Source organism: Salvelinus fontinalis, chromosome 3 (assembly GCF_029448725.1).
Source record: "Salvelinus fontinalis isolate EN_2023a chromosome 3, ASM2944872v1, whole genome shotgun sequence".
NCBI lineage: Eukaryota > Metazoa > Chordata > Actinopteri > Salmoniformes > Salmonidae > Salvelinus > Salvelinus fontinalis.
In genome coordinates this window covers 65,507,784-65,523,206 of record NC_074667.1, presented here as the reverse complement: position 1 = coordinate 65,523,206, position 15,423 = coordinate 65,507,784, and the positions used below count along the sequence as shown (strand labels likewise).

At 43.7% G+C, this 15,423-nt stretch overlaps 1 protein-coding gene across 1 annotated transcript in view; it reads right to left on the bottom strand.

Annotated features, from left to right (window-relative positions):
- Positions 1-894: 894 nt before the first annotated feature.
- Positions 895-15,423, bottom strand: part of stab1 (stabilin 1) — a 174,734-nt gene continuing 160,205 nt past the window's right edge. The window contains exons 61-69 of the mRNA XM_055917813.1: positions 11,805-11,938; positions 10,789-10,954; positions 7,265-7,371; positions 6,919-7,038; positions 6,188-6,340; positions 5,849-5,962; positions 5,341-5,493; positions 1,853-1,954; positions 895-1,440 (exon numbers count right to left, since the gene is read on the bottom strand). Coding sequence (XP_055773788.1) covers positions 1,375-1,440; positions 1,853-1,954; positions 5,341-5,493; positions 5,849-5,962; positions 6,188-6,340; positions 6,919-7,038; positions 7,265-7,371; positions 10,789-10,954; positions 11,805-11,938 — 1,115 coding nt within the window. The 3' untranslated portion in view covers positions 895-1,374. The remainder of the gene's footprint in view (positions 1,441-1,852; positions 1,955-5,340; positions 5,494-5,848; positions 5,963-6,187; positions 6,341-6,918; positions 7,039-7,264; positions 7,372-10,788; positions 10,955-11,804; positions 11,939-15,423) is intronic.

Sequence of the window (15,423 nt, the reverse complement as noted above, 5' to 3'; positions counted from 1 at the left end):
TGTCAATCAGTGTTGCTTCCTAAGTGGACAGTTTGATTTCACAGAAGTGTGAATGACTTGGAGTTACATTGTGTTGTTTAAGTGTTCCCTTTATTTTTTTGAGCAGTGTATATTGATTTTGACAAATCTGTTTGGGTTACAGGTTTAAAAAAAGATCAGTTTCCTTTGTCAATCTTGTTAGTCATCCCAGCAACCAGCTGACAAAGGTGATTCCGCTGGGATGACTAAGGTCATTCTGCTGGGATGACTAAGGTGATGCTTTATCCATTCATATTGAACCATGTTCGTGCTGCTCCAGCCAACACTGCAGCTCGGGTCCCCCTCTCATTCCCTTCTCTCTGTTCATGCTGCTCCAGCCTACACTGCAGCTCATCTCCCTCTCTCCTTCTCTTCCCTCCATTCTGGGGGGGATGGGTGCGCTGCTTTGTGAGAGCAGAGCTCTGGGGGTGGGTGGAGCTCCCTCTGAGGAGCAGAGTCCTGGGGGTGGGGCTTGGAGCTCCCACAGACGAGCAGAGCGCTGGGGGTGGAGCTGCCTCTGAGGAGCAGAGTCCTAGGGGTGGAGAGTCCTGGAGTTGGGGGGTGGAGCTCCCCTTTTGAGAAGGTTTGCGGCTTTAAAGGGAAGCTAGGGTGACATTTTAGAAGTAAAAATGTCGGGTAAACAAACGTCAATTTAAGGTAGGCCATCTAATGGTGTCAGTCCAGTAGATTAATATATATTTTTTAAATCTGGTATGTGTTGTAAAATACATCTTTAATCTAAAAAAGATAAATCTGGGGAAAGTCAAAATTTTAAATTAAAAATGTGATTGTTGGGTGAAAGGGAGCTCATATGAATAAATGGTTATTGTTGTAGTAACAGAATTTATACCATCAAATAACGACCAATAATCTATAGAAGGGATGCATAGAAGGACTATTTTAATACAGTGTCATATAAACATGCCTGACATATTGCATCAGTGTTGTTTCTGTGGAGGGTCGCGTTTTCAGTCCAGTTTTCAATCCAGCCTCGTCCCTTAACATTTTTTGTTGTTGGAAAAACAGTCCTACTGCTGAGTTTAGGATTAAATTCAAAGCATGTAATAGAGTAGAGGATAGGACAGATGACAATGCGCCTTTTTAAAGGAGACCGCGTTTTAACACGTTTGACATTTTAAGGTCAATTCTAATAGTGTTTGCCAGTAATGCCCATCTCCGCCTTTTAAAATAGCACAGACGGCGTTTTAACACGGATTGAAACCCAGCCATTGTCTTTGGAAAATATAGGCCTAAGTCATATTTTATTTACACATTCCCCAGCGTAGTTAGTTCCAATGCAGAAAGTCAATTAACTCCAACCCTTCCTTAAGCGCCCACATAATGTTGTTATTGTTCTCATAAATCCAGGAGTTGAGGAGCTGGTTCTGCTGGTTCTGCTGGTTCTGCTGGTTCAGCCTCTTCCTAGACAGGGGAAGAACATATTAAACCATTAGGCTAGATGGTTATTTCTGAACAGTATTTCAGTCCATTCAGGGGACCCCTTTTGGCTCAAGACTACCCTCAGAGGCAGAAGTTCAGTATGGATTTACTCTTAAATCCAATGTGGTTATAACAACAACAAAGTGTTTTAAGCTTAACAGTACTGAGATATAAAATTGACTTAACATTCAATATGATTGTGGGTTATTGACATCGCTGCTTTTAAAGGCAACGTTCCCACATTTCACAGACCAGATCCACACTACATGTGTCGCCTCAATCAGTCATTACCTTTAAATATAGCATTGTTGACAGGCGGGATCAGATTGAATCCTGGCCTTACATATTGATCAGTTGTGTTATTGAGATATAACACATCATTATTGAGACTTACACATTGTTCATTGATACCAAAAGGTTGGTTGAAGGCTCTGGAACCGATGTAGAGCGGGTTGGGAATAGACACCAGAGCAGGCTTATCGCCCTCCTCTTCATTCTGTCACCATGGGAGACATGTCAGTCAATCAAATCTGTTTTTAGAAATCCCCCCTTTATCTGGGCATACCATGTCATTTCAACGTGGAAATGTGGGTAACCTTGATTCACCCACTCAGAGACAGGCAAATTCTCAATGTGTGCTTCTACAGGGGCTTCTACACCTGCATTGCTTGCTGTTTGGGGTTTTAGGCCGGGTTTCTGTACAGCACTTTGAGATATCAGCTGATGTAAGAAGGGCTTTAATAAATACATTTGATTTGATTTATCACTGTGCTTTTATTTATTTTTGACCCCCTTTTTCTCCCCCATTACGACCTTGTCTCATCGCTGCAACTCCACAACTGTCTCGGGAGGCGAAGGTCGAGTCATGTGTTCTCCGGAACGTGACTCGCCAAATCGTGCTTCTTAACACCCACCCACTTAGCCCAGAAGCCAGCCGCACCAACGTGTCAGAGGAAACACTGTTCAACTGACGGCCGAGGTCAGCCTGCAGGCGCCCGGTCCGCCACAAGGAGTCGCTAGAGCACGATGAGCTAAATAAAGCCTCCCCCCCCGGCCAAAACCTTGCCCTAACTCGGATGACGCTGGAACAATTGTGTGCCGCCCTATGGGACTCCCGATCACGTCCGGTTGCGATGCAGTGCCTTAGACCGCCGTACCACTTGGGAGGGTTCCACTGTGCTTTTAAACCATTTAAAGGCACAACTAAGTTCAAATGGGAATACAATGTAAGATATTTTGTATTTATACAACAGATTCAATCAGATGGACATCCATTTTGCATCGTTGGAGGCGGAACTGCGTTAGCACTGTCAAATCCACAAGCGGCTCGTTGCCATTGGATGCAACGAAACCACACCCCACTATAATCCAGCTGCGTTAAAAGTTCAAACGCTCGATTTAGACTGATAGGCATAAATCTAAATGAACCTGAAAACATGCATTAGCTTAACATCACTGGTTTGGCATGAGTCTTTATTTCTAACGTGGTAGCCTTTATTTCTAATGTGGTAGCCTTTATTTCTAACGTGGTAGCCTTTATTTCTAACGTGGTAGCCTTTATTTCTAACATGGTAGCCTTTATTTCTAACGTGGTAGCCTTTATTTCTAACGTGGTAGCCTTTATTTCTAACGTGGTAGCCTTTATTTCTAACGTGGTAGCCTTTATTTCTAACGTGGTAGCCTTTATTTCTAACGTGGTAGCCTTTATTTCTAACGTGGTAGCCTTTATTTCTAACGTGGTAGCCTTTATTTCTAACGTGGTAGCCTTTATTTCTAACGTGGTAGCCTTTATTTCTAACGTGGTAGCCTTTATTTCTAACGTGGTAGCCTTTATTTCTAACGTGGTAGCCTTTATTTCTAACGTGGTAGCCTTTATTTCTAACGTGGTAGCCTTTATTTCTAACGTGGTAGCCTTTATTTCCAACGTGGTAGCCTTTATTTCCAACGTGGTAGCCTTTATTTCCAACGTGGTAGCCTTTATTTCTAACGTGGTAGCCTTTATTTCTAACGTGGTAGTCTTTATTTTTAACGTGGTAGCCTTTATTTCTAAGGTGGTAGCCTTTATTTCTAACGTGGTAGCCTTTATTTCTAACGTGGTAGCCTTTATTTCTAACGTGGTAGCCTTTATTTCTAACGTGGTAGCCTTTATTTCTAAGGTGGTAGCCTTTATTTCTAAGGTGGTAGCCTTTATTTCTAAGGTGGTAGCCTTTATTTCTAAGGTGGTAGCCTTTATTTCCAACGTGGTAGCCTTTATTTCTAACGTGGTAGCCTTTATTTCTAAGGTGGTAGCCTTTATTTCTAAGGTGGTAGCCTTTATTTCTAAGGTGGTAGCCTTTATTTCTAAGGTGGTAGCCTTTATTTCTAAGGTGGTAGCCTTTATTTCTAAGGTGGTAGCCTTTATTTCTAAGGTGGTAGCCTTTATTTCTAAGGTGGTAGCCTTTATTTCCAACGTGGTAGCCTTTATTTCTATCGTGGTAGCCTTTATTTCTCTCCTCATTTGTCCAGTGTTGGTGATCATGTGCCCACTGGAGCCGGTTCTTCTTGTCTTTATCTGATTGGAACCCGGTGTGGTCGTCTGCTGCAGTAGCCAATCCGTGACAAGGACCGACATGTTGTGTGTTCTGAGATGTCGTTCTGCACACCACTGTTGTACAGAACCGTTATTAGCCTGTTTGCTTCGACCTCTCTCAACGAGCTGTGTTCGCTCACAGGACTGCCGCTGACTGGATGTTTTGTTTGTCCCACCGTTCTCTGTAAACCCTAGACACTGTCGTACGTGAAAAACCCAGGAGGCCGGCTGTTCTGAGATACTGGATCCGGCGCGTCTGGCAACGACGATCATACCACGCTCAAATTTCGCTTAGGTCTCTCGTTTTGCCCATTCTAACATTCAACCTAACAGTCACTGAATGTCTTGATGCCTGTCTGCCTGCTTTATATAAGAAGCCACAACCACGAGACTCACTGTCTGTAGGAGCAGTACATTTTCGTGAATGGGCTGGTGTACCTAATAAATAACGCTGAAGTTGGAAAAATAGTGTGAAATGATGATAATGCCTGTTTTAATGTAAACTACTTGAAAAGGATGACTGAAATGTCAGAGTTCCAAACATCTCGGCCAATAACAGCTCGTTTTCAGTTTCCCCCCCCCTCCCTACCTCCTTGCTACTCCTTGTCGTGGCAAACAAATTGTTTAGCTTGACAAGGAGTGGCATATTGGCGCAGACTGACTGTATTTCTGGCTTATTGTTATTCGGTGAATGTCAAATGTGTAAAATGTGTTTGTTAAAAACCCCATGAGCAGCAGCAGCAGCTACACTTCCTGGGGACCACAAAAAAAACACGACACGCTGATAGACAAGTCACACAAATGTAAAATACAATACAACTAAAACACACTACGGAGAACACAGTCAAAGCCCTCTGAGTGACTGGTCAAAAAAGTTAACCAACTCCCGGTGCATTTGGTTCCACATTATTGTACATTTATACGTTTTCAACCACAGAAAATTGTTAGTTTGTTTTTTTCAAATTGAAGAAAACTAAATAAAGTATTATGTAGGCTAGGGTAGAATGCAAAGTAGTGTTGATCAGAGCCCTGTGGGCCTGGTCTATAGTACTGTTGACTACAGCCCTGTGGGCCTGGTCTATAGTACTGTTGACTACAGCCCTGTGGGCCCAATGGGCCTGGTCTATAGTACTGTTGACTACAGCCCTGTGGGCCCAATGGGCCTGGTCCATAGTACTGTTGACTACAGCCCTGTGGGCCTGGTCTATAGTACTGTTGACTACAGCCCTGTGGGCCTGGTCTATAGTACTGTTGACTACAGCCCTGTGGGCCCAATGGGCCTGGTCTATAGTACTGTTGGAAGGACTTGTTACCTTGAAGTAGTGGAAGCGGAAGGCGTCATTCTTGTGTTTGAAGACGTAATAGGTGAGGCCAGCGATGACGCAGACTATCAGACAGGTGACCAGGATGGAAGTGGCCACAGTCCCGCCCCCTTGGGCGTGGCCTGTTGACTGGGCATGTTGCACCTGGAATGATAGTCATAGAAATATAATTACTAGAAGGGACAAAGCCACTCTATTCTCTCATAATGCAGTGTGTTACTGTTGACCAGAGACCCTATTCTCCCATAATGCAGTGTGTTACTGTTGACCAGAGACTCCTTGTGTGGCTCTGGAATAGGGCTGGAATTTGCAACGAATTAGGATTGTTATAATGGTCTGATAAGGAGCAGATGAACCCTGTTCACTCTGGGTTGACGTTTCCCCTAGTTACAGATCTAGGATCAGCTACCCCCAACCTTAACCACTAGTGGGGGAAATGAAAAACTGATTCTAGATCAGCATCTAGGGTACAACTTCACTCAACTGCTTATTAACTCACTGGTAAGGGCGGGGCTCTGAGTGGGCCCTCTATAACATGGATAATTCCATTGTATGCTGGGATGTCCCAGGTCAACACTAGCCTCCGGTTCACTAGCTTGAATGTCTGGGGTTCCTGTGGAGAAACAACCATCACACACACAAATTCAAGAATCACTTAATCCAAATCCAAACATCCATAAAATGAATTGTTACTTTAAGAAATGTATGATATTATCCACTTCATTTTTTTGTTTATTATTAATTATTTTTTATTTCTTTTACAAGTTTATTAGTAACATGTTGATCTGAAGTAAACACAACCATCTCCTGGACATTTGTACCAGACCGGTCCACTCACCTGGTTCTGCTGTGTGGTGTTGCTGGGGGAAATGACCAGTGAGAGATTATATCCCAGTCTGGAAGGAATGACTCCATCATGTTTCAGGTCCTCGTAGAACATAATGCTGTTGTTGGTGGAGATATGGTACTCCACATCCCGGTCTGATAACGTCTACATACAGTCAAGAAAATATACATTAAATAAATAAGACAAAATTATACATCATTTATGTATATATATCTTTTTTTTGAAGGGATAGTGCACACAAATTCCAAAATGTCATTCGTTTCTTTACCCTGTAAGAAGACTATGAACATGATATGACAGTAATCCATGCTTTGGTTTAGTTTCCCTGGCACTGTTTTCAAATGCTAACGTTTTAGCATTTGTGGCACAAATCCCATTCAAGTCATGGGACCGATATAATGTCTAAATCATCAATATCTCATTGATTTTGAAGCTCACAAGTCACATAGATGATTTGGATATGATGTGCAAAAAAAAATTATACCGGTCCCATGACTTGAATGAGATTTGTGCCACAAATGCTAAAGTGTTAGCATTTGAAAACGGTGCCAGGGAAACCAAAGCATGGATTACTGTCATAGCTAGGTAAGCAAACCAAAATGTCATTTAGGTGAACTATCCCTTTTTAAATTACAAAAAAATACATTAATTTACAGGAAAAAGTAAGTAAAAATGTCTCTATTTTTTTGTTCCATGATTTCAGACGTTTAAATTAAAATCACCTCATTCTCAGAGAACCCAGCGTTGAGTGGCACAAACAGAGTGGCATAGGATGAACTGCTGGACAGAAAGTCCAACAGAACTTCTCCCTCTGTTGACGAGCCTGCATACTTCAACAATATCTACAACCAGGAGAGAAAATTGAATGTTTTTCAATATTTGCACTCACAAAGTAGGGCCAAATTCTAACTTGAGATCCATATCACCTGTAAATATTTGCAAATGTCCCAAATATTATTTGACATTTGTGCTAATTCGATTACTTTAATTTGAATTAATACAATTAAGTCTGAGTTGCATGTGAGGATCTTAATTTAGGATTAGTCCTGAATGAAACAATACACTTACATTGTAGAATACAGAGTAGTTTAAGTTGGTAGCGACAACACTGGCCAGGTCTCCGTTACAGAAGTCCCCGTTGCCTACGTACCCACTTCCACACACACAGGACACATCTACAGGGAGACAGACGGGTTGTAATACACAGGACACATCTACACATCTACAGAGAGACAGACAGGTTGTAATACACAGGACACATCTACAGGGAGACAGACGGGTTGTAATACACAGGACACATCTACACATCTACAGAGAGACAGACGGGTTGTAATACACAGGACACATCTACAGGGAGACAGACGGGTTGTAATACACAGGACACATCTACAGAGAGACAGACGGGTTGTAATACACAGGACACATCTACAGAGAGACAGACGGGTTGTAATACACAGGACACATCTACAGAGAGACAGACGGGTTGTAATACACAGGACACATCTACAGAGAGACAGACGGGTTGTAATACACAGGACACATCTACAGAGAGACAGACGGGTTGTAATACACAGGACACATCTACAGAGAGACAGACGGGTTGTAATACACAGGACACATCTACAGGGAGACAGACAGGTTGTAATACACAGGACACATCTACAGAGAGACAGACGGGTTGTAATACACAGGACACATCTACAGAGAGACAGACGGGTTGTAATACACAGGACACATCTACAGGGAGACAGACAGGTTGTAATATACAGTACCACAGGGCACATCTACAATGAGACAGACAGGTTGTAATACACAGTACTACAGGACACATCTACAGAGAGACAGACGGGTTGTAATACACAGGACACATCTACAGAGAGACAGACGGGTTGTAATACACAGGACACATCTACAGAGAGACAGACGGGTTGTAATACACAGGGCACATCTACAGGGAGACAGACAGGTTGTAATATACAGTACCACAGGACACATCTACAGGGAGACAGACGGGTTGTAATACACAAGACACATCTACAGAGAGACAGACGGGTTGTAATTTACAGTACCACAGGACACATCTACAGGGAGACAGACGGGTTGTAAAACACAGGACACATCTACAGGGAGACAGACAGGTAGTAATACACAGTACCCATCTACAGGGAGACAGACGGGTAGTAATACACAGTACCACAGTACACATCTAAATGTTCTTGAAAGACTGACATGAAATGAAGCGGGATAGAGAGAATGGAGACAGTATGGCTGGTAGGCCTATATTCATAAACCTGATCTAGGATCTGTTTCCTTTTCTAATCATAATTTAGTTATTATATGGATATGGGGGGACCTGATCCTAGATCAGAAATCCTACTCTGAGACGCTTTATGACTACGGCCCTGATCCATTGTGTATTTGTAGTGTAAATAGCAGGAAGTAAACAATTTCTCATTGATTGGCATTGAGGAGAACTGGAATTTCAGTGTACAGTATTCCAAGAATTTTCTGGAATTTAAATGAAGCCTGTAACAGTAAGTGGAGCCCAACCCTGGTTGATGGTGTAACCTGACAGTCTGTAAGTGGAGCCCAACCCTGGTTGATGGTGTAACCTGACAGTCTGTAAGTGGAGCCCAACCCTGGTTGATGGTGTAACCTGACAGTCTGTAAGTGGAGCCCGACCCTGGTTGATGGTGTAACCTGACAGTCTGTAAGTGGAGCCCAACCCTGGTTGATGGTGTTACCTGACAGTCTGTAAGTGGAGCCCAACCCTGGTTGATGGTGTAACCTGACAGTCTGTAAGTGGAGCCCAACCCTGGTTGATGGTGTTACCTGACAGTCTGTAAGTGGAGCACAACCCTGGTTGATGGTGTTACCTGACAGTCTGTAAGTGGAGCCCAACCCTGGTTGACGGTGTAACCTGACAGTCTGTAAGTGGAGCCCAACCCTGGTTGATGGTGTTACCTGACAGTCTGTAAGTGGAGCCCAACCCTGGTTGACGGTGTTACCTGACAGTCTGTAAGTGGAGCACAACCCTGGTTGATGGTGTTACCTGACAGTCTGTAAGTGGAGCCCAACCCTGGTTGATGGTGTAACCTGACAGTCTGTAAGTGGAGCCCAACCCTGGTTGATGGTGTTACCTGACAGTCTGTAAGTGGAGCCCAACCCTGGTTGATGGAGTTACCTGACAGTCTGTAAGTGGAGCCCAACCCTGGTTGATGGTGTAACCTGACAGTCTGTAAGTGGAGCACAACCCTGGTTGATGGTGTTACCTGACAGTCTGTAAGTGGAGCCCAACCCTGGTTGATGGTGTAACCTGACAGTCTGTAAGTGGAGCACAACCCTGGTTGATGGTGTAACCTGACAGTCTGTAAGTGGAGCCCGACCCTGGTTGATGGTGTAACCTGACAGTCTGTAAGTGGAGCCCAACCCTGGTTGATGGTGTTACCTGACAGTCTGTAAGTGGAGCCCAACCCTGGTTGATGGTGTAACCTGACAGTCTGTAAGTGGAGCCTAACCCTGGTTGATGGTGTTACCTGACAGTCTGTAAGTGGAGCACAACCCTGGTTGATGGTGTAACCTGACAGTCTGTAAGTGGAGCACAACCCTGGTTGATGGTGTAACCTGACAGTCTGTAAGTGGAGCACAACCCTGGTTGATGGTGTTACCTGACAGTCTGTAAGTGGAGCACAACCCTGGTTGATGGTGTAACCTGACAGTCTGTAAGTGGAGCCCAACCCTGGTTGATGGTGTTACCTGACAGTCTGTAAGTGGAGCCCAACCCTGGTTGATGGTGTAACCTGACAGTCTGTAAGTGGAGCACAACCCTGGTTGATGGTGTAACCTGACTGTCTGTAAGTGGAGCCCAACCCTGGTTGATGGTGTTACCTGACAGTCTGTAAGTGGAGCACAACCCTGGTTGATGGTGTAACCTGACAGTCTGTAAGTGGAGCACAACCCTGGTTGATGGTGTAACCTGACAGTCTGTAAGTGGAGCACAACCCTGGTTGATGGTGTTACCTGACAGTCTGTAAGTGGAGCACAACCCTGGTTGATGGTGTTACCTGACAGTCTGTAAGTGGAGCCCAACCCTGGTTGATGGTGTAACCTGACAGTCTGTAAGTGGAGCCTAACCCTGGTTGATGGTGTTACCTGACAGTCTGTAAGTGGAGCACAACCCTGGTTGATGGTGTAACCTGACAGTCTGTAAGTGGAGCACAACCCTGGTTGATGGTGTTACCTGACAGTCTGTAAGTGGAGCCCAACCCTGGTTGATGGTGTAACCTGACAGTCTGTAAGTGGAGCACAACCCTGGTTGATGGAGTTACCTGACAGTCTGTAAGTGGAGCACAACCCTGGTTGATGGTGTAACCTGACAGTCTGTAAGTGGAGCCCGACCCTGGTTGATGGTGTAACCTGACAGTCTGTAAGTGGAGCACAACCCTGGTTGATGGTGTAACCTGACAGTCTGTAAGTGGAGCCCAACCCTGGTTGATGGTGTAACCTGACAGTCTGTAAGTGGAGTCCAACCCTGGTTGATGGTGTAACCTGACAGTCTGTAAGTGGAGCACAACCCTGGTTGATGGTGTTACCTGACAGTCTGTAACAGAAGGTGTCGTATTTGCTGCTGGGGTCCACAGGGTCTTTGTATAGCACTATACCAACATGGTTGTCACCACAATTGACCGAGGGAAACCTGGTTGGATAGCCCACTTTCTTCCCTTGTATCCATCCAGCAACACAGCGGTGCATTCCCAGCTAGAGAAAGACACAAACACACACACATGAACTGCAACACATCGGTGCATTCTCAGCTAGAGAAAGACACAACCACACCACACATGAACTGCAACACATCGGTGCATTCCCAGCTAGAGAAAGACACAAACACACCACACATGAACTGCAACACATCGGTGCATTCCCAGCTAGAGAAAGACACAAACACACCACACATGAACTGCAACACATCGGTGCATTCCCAGCTAAAGAAAGACACAAACACACACACATGAACTGCAACACATCGGTGCATTCTCAGCTAGAGAAAGACACACACACACCACACATGAACTGCAACATCAGCAGGTGCATTCTCAGTTAGAGAAAGACACAAACACACCACACATGAACTGCAACATCAGCAGGTGGGGTGTCAATCAGACAGTTACTGGTTGCATCCCGATTCTTTGCCCTTCTCTTAAAAACTGCACTTGTACACTTCCTGGTCGTCACGGATTAAAAAGCATTGGCTGGAGCCTGGGAGTTTCCACTGACCGAGAGTGTGCAAGTGCACAGGGGGAGAATTAGGACACTACCACTGTAAAACTTCTAAATAGTGAACTATCACTTTCAAACACCGGTATCATGTAGCTGAGAGTTAATGATGTCCTGGTTCAACTTTAAACTACTGACACTGCCCAAGTAGTTGGTAACACTTTAAATCAAGAGTATCATTTTGCTGAGTTAAATGGCCAGTCTGTGATTGGCACATCAATGTTTGAACTTTTTTTAAAGTAATGATCAATAGCTATTGATGAACAGTGTCAGGGTGACTTCTTTGTTGTTTTGAATCCCAGATGTTCCTTTTTAAAGGATGACCTCTGACCTGTTGTGCATCAGCCATCTGAGAGAAGGTGGCGAGTGTAGCCCCCTCAGCTTGACAGGCTAGCTCAGCATCTGTGTAGTTCAGCTGGTACTTCCCTGCACTGGAACGCAGGTGGAACACTCCGGCAGTGTTACCTGGCGACACAAAGGAACAAAACGGTCTCTTAATAAAGATGGAAATAACTGTCACTTTAAAAGGTAGAATCTGCAGAATTATGTTGCCATGAGCAGCACCGCAAATCAAATCAAAGTTTATTTGTCACGTGCGCTGAATACAACAGGTGTAGACCTTACAGTGAAATGCTTACTTAAATAAATCAAAATATATTCTAGATTCTTCGAAGTAGCTTTGCACACTCTTGGCATTCTCTCAACCAGCTTCACCTGGAATGTTTTTCCAACAGTCTTAAATGAGTTCCCACATACGCTGAGCACTTGACTGCTTTTCATTCACTCTTTGGTCCAACTCATCCCAAACCACCTCATTTGGGGTTGAGGTCGGGTGATTGTGGAGGTCAGGTCATCTGATGCAGCACTCCATCACTCTCCTTCCGGGTCATATAGCCCTTAGAGCCTGGAGGTGTGTTGGGTCATTGTCCTGTTGAAAAACAAATGATAGTCCCACTAAGCGCAAACCAGATGGGATGGTGTATCGCTAAAGAATGCTGTGGTAGCCATGCTGGGTAAGTGTGCCTTGAATTCTAAATAAATCACCTACAGTGTCACCAGCAAAGCACCATCACACCACCTCCTCCATGCTTCACACTGGGAACCACACATGCAGAGATCATCAGTTCATCTACTCTGCATGTCTGTTGGAACCAAAAATCTCACATTTGGACTCATCAGACAAAAGGACTGATTTCCACCGGTCTAATGTCCATTTCTCGTGTGTCTTGGCCCAACCAAGTCTCTTCTTCTTATTGGTGTCCTTTAGTAGTGGTTTCTTGCAGCAATTCGACCATGAAGGCCTGATTCATGCTGTCTCCTCGGGAACAGTTGATGTTGAGATGTGTCTGTTACTTGAACTCTGTGAAGCATTTATTTGGGCTGCAATTTCTGAGGGACCTCTGGGTCTTCCTTTCCTGTGGCTGTCGTCATGAGAGCCAGTTTCATCATAACGCTGGATGGTTTTTGCGACTGCACTTGAAGAAATTTTCAAAGTTCTTCACAATTTCTCGGATTGACTGACCTTCATGTCTTAAAGTAATGATGTACGGTCTTTTTTCTGTGCTTATTTGAGCTGTTCTTGCCATGTTATGGTCTTAGCCCTATTTGGTAAAATACCATCTTCTGTATACCTTGTCACAACACAACTGATAGGCTAAAATGCATGAAGAAGGAAAGAAATTCCACAAATTAACTTTTAACAAGGCACACCTGTTTAATTGAAATGCCTTCCCGGTGACTACCCCATGAAGCTGGTTGAGAGAATGCCATGAGTGTGCAAAGCTGTCATCAAGGCAAAGGGTGGCTACTTTGAAGAATCTCACATTTAAAATCAAAAATATTTAGATGTAACACTTTTGGTTACTACATGATTCCATATGTGTTATTTCACAGTTGTGATGTATTCACTATTATTCTACAATGCATAAAATTGTAAAAATTAAGAAAAAACGCTTGAGTGAGTAGGTGTGTCCAAACTTGTACTGTGTGTGAGTGTGTGTATATACAGTTGAAGTCAGAAGTTTACATACACCTTAGTCAAATACATTTAAACTCAGTTTTTCACAATTCCTGACATTTAATCCTAGTAGAAATCCCTGTTTTAGGTCAGTTAGGATCACCACTTTATTTTAAGAATGTGAAATGTCAGAATAATAGTAGAGAGAATGATTTATTTCAGCTTTTATTTCTTTCATCACATTCCCAGTGGGTCAGAAGTTTACATACACTAAATTAGTATTTGGTAGCATTGCCTTTAAATTGTTTAACTTGGGTCAAACATTTCGGGTAGCGTTCCACATGCTGCTCACAATAAGTTGGGTGAATTTTGGCCCATTCCTCCTGACAGAGCCTGTGTAACTGTGTCAGGTTTGTAGGCCTCCTTGCTTGCACACGCTTTTTCAGTTCTGCCCACAAATTTTCTATAGGATTGAGGTCCGGGCTTTGTGATGGCCACTCCAATACCTTGACTTTGTTGTCCTTGAGCCATTTTGCCACAACTTTGGAAGTATGCTTGGGGTCATTGTCCATTTGGAAGACTCATTTGCGACCAAGCTTTAACTTCCTGACTTAAGTCTTGAGATTTTGCTTCAATATATCCACATCATTTCCCTTCCTCATGATGCCATCTAATTTGTGAAGTGCACCAGTCCTTCCTGCAGCAAAGCACCCCCACAACATGATGCTGCCACCCCCGTGATTCATGGTTGGGATGGTGTTCTTCGGCTTGCAAGCCTCCCCCTTTTTCCTCCAAACATAATGATTGTCATTATGGCCAAACAGTTATATTTTTGTTTCATCAGACCAGAGGACATTTCTCCAAAAAGTACAATATTTGTCCCAATGTGCAGTTGCAAACCGTATTCTGGCTTTTTTATGGCGGTTTTGGAGCAGTGGCTTCTTCCTTGCTGAGCGGCCTTTCAGGTTATGTCGATTATAGGACTCGTTTTACTGTGGATATAGATACTTTTTTACCCGTTTTCTCCAGCATCTTCACAAGGTCCTTTGCTAATGTTCTGGGATTGATTTGCACTTTTCACATCAAAGTACGTTCATCTCTAGGAGACAGAACGCGTCTCCTTCCTGAGCAGTATGACTGCTGCGTGGTCCCATGGTGTTTATACTTGCGTACTATTGTTTGTACAGATGAACGTGGTACCTTCAGGTATTTGGAAATTGCTCCCAAGGATGAACCAGACTTGTGGAGGTCTACAATTTTCCCTGAGGTCTTGGCTGATTTCTTTTGATTTTCCCATGATGTCAAGCAAAGAGGCACTGAGTTTGAAGGTAGGCCTTGAAATACATCCACAGGTACACCTCCAATTGACTCAAATGATGTCAATTAGCTTATCAGAAGCTTCTAAAGCCATGACATTTTCAGGAATTTTCCAAGCTGGGTAAAGGCAGTCAACTTAGTGTATGTAATTTTCTGATCCACTGGAATTGTGATACAGTGAAATAATCTGTCTGTAAACAATTGTTGGAAAAATTACTTGTGTCATGCACAAAGTAGACGTCCTAACCGAATTGCAAAAACTATAGTTTGTTAACAAGAATTTTGTGGAGTGGTTTAAAAATGAGTTTTAATGACTCCAACCTAAGCTTCCGACTTAAACTGTATAGGCACTACATGGTCAAAAGTATGTGGACACATGCTTGTCCAACATCTCATTCCAAAATCATGGAGATGGTTCTGAAGTTGAACCAGGAAAGGGCCTTCCCCAAACTGTTGCAACAAAGTTGGAAGCACAGAATCGTCTAGAATGTCATTGTATGCTGTAGTGTTAAGATTTCCCCTCACTGGAACTAAGGGGCCCGAACCATGAAAAACAGCCCCAGACCATTATTCCTCCTCCACCAAACTTTACAGTTGGCACTCTGCATTGGGGCAGGTTGCGTTCTCCTGGCATCCGCCAAATCCAGATTCGTCCATCGGCTCGCCAGATGGTGAA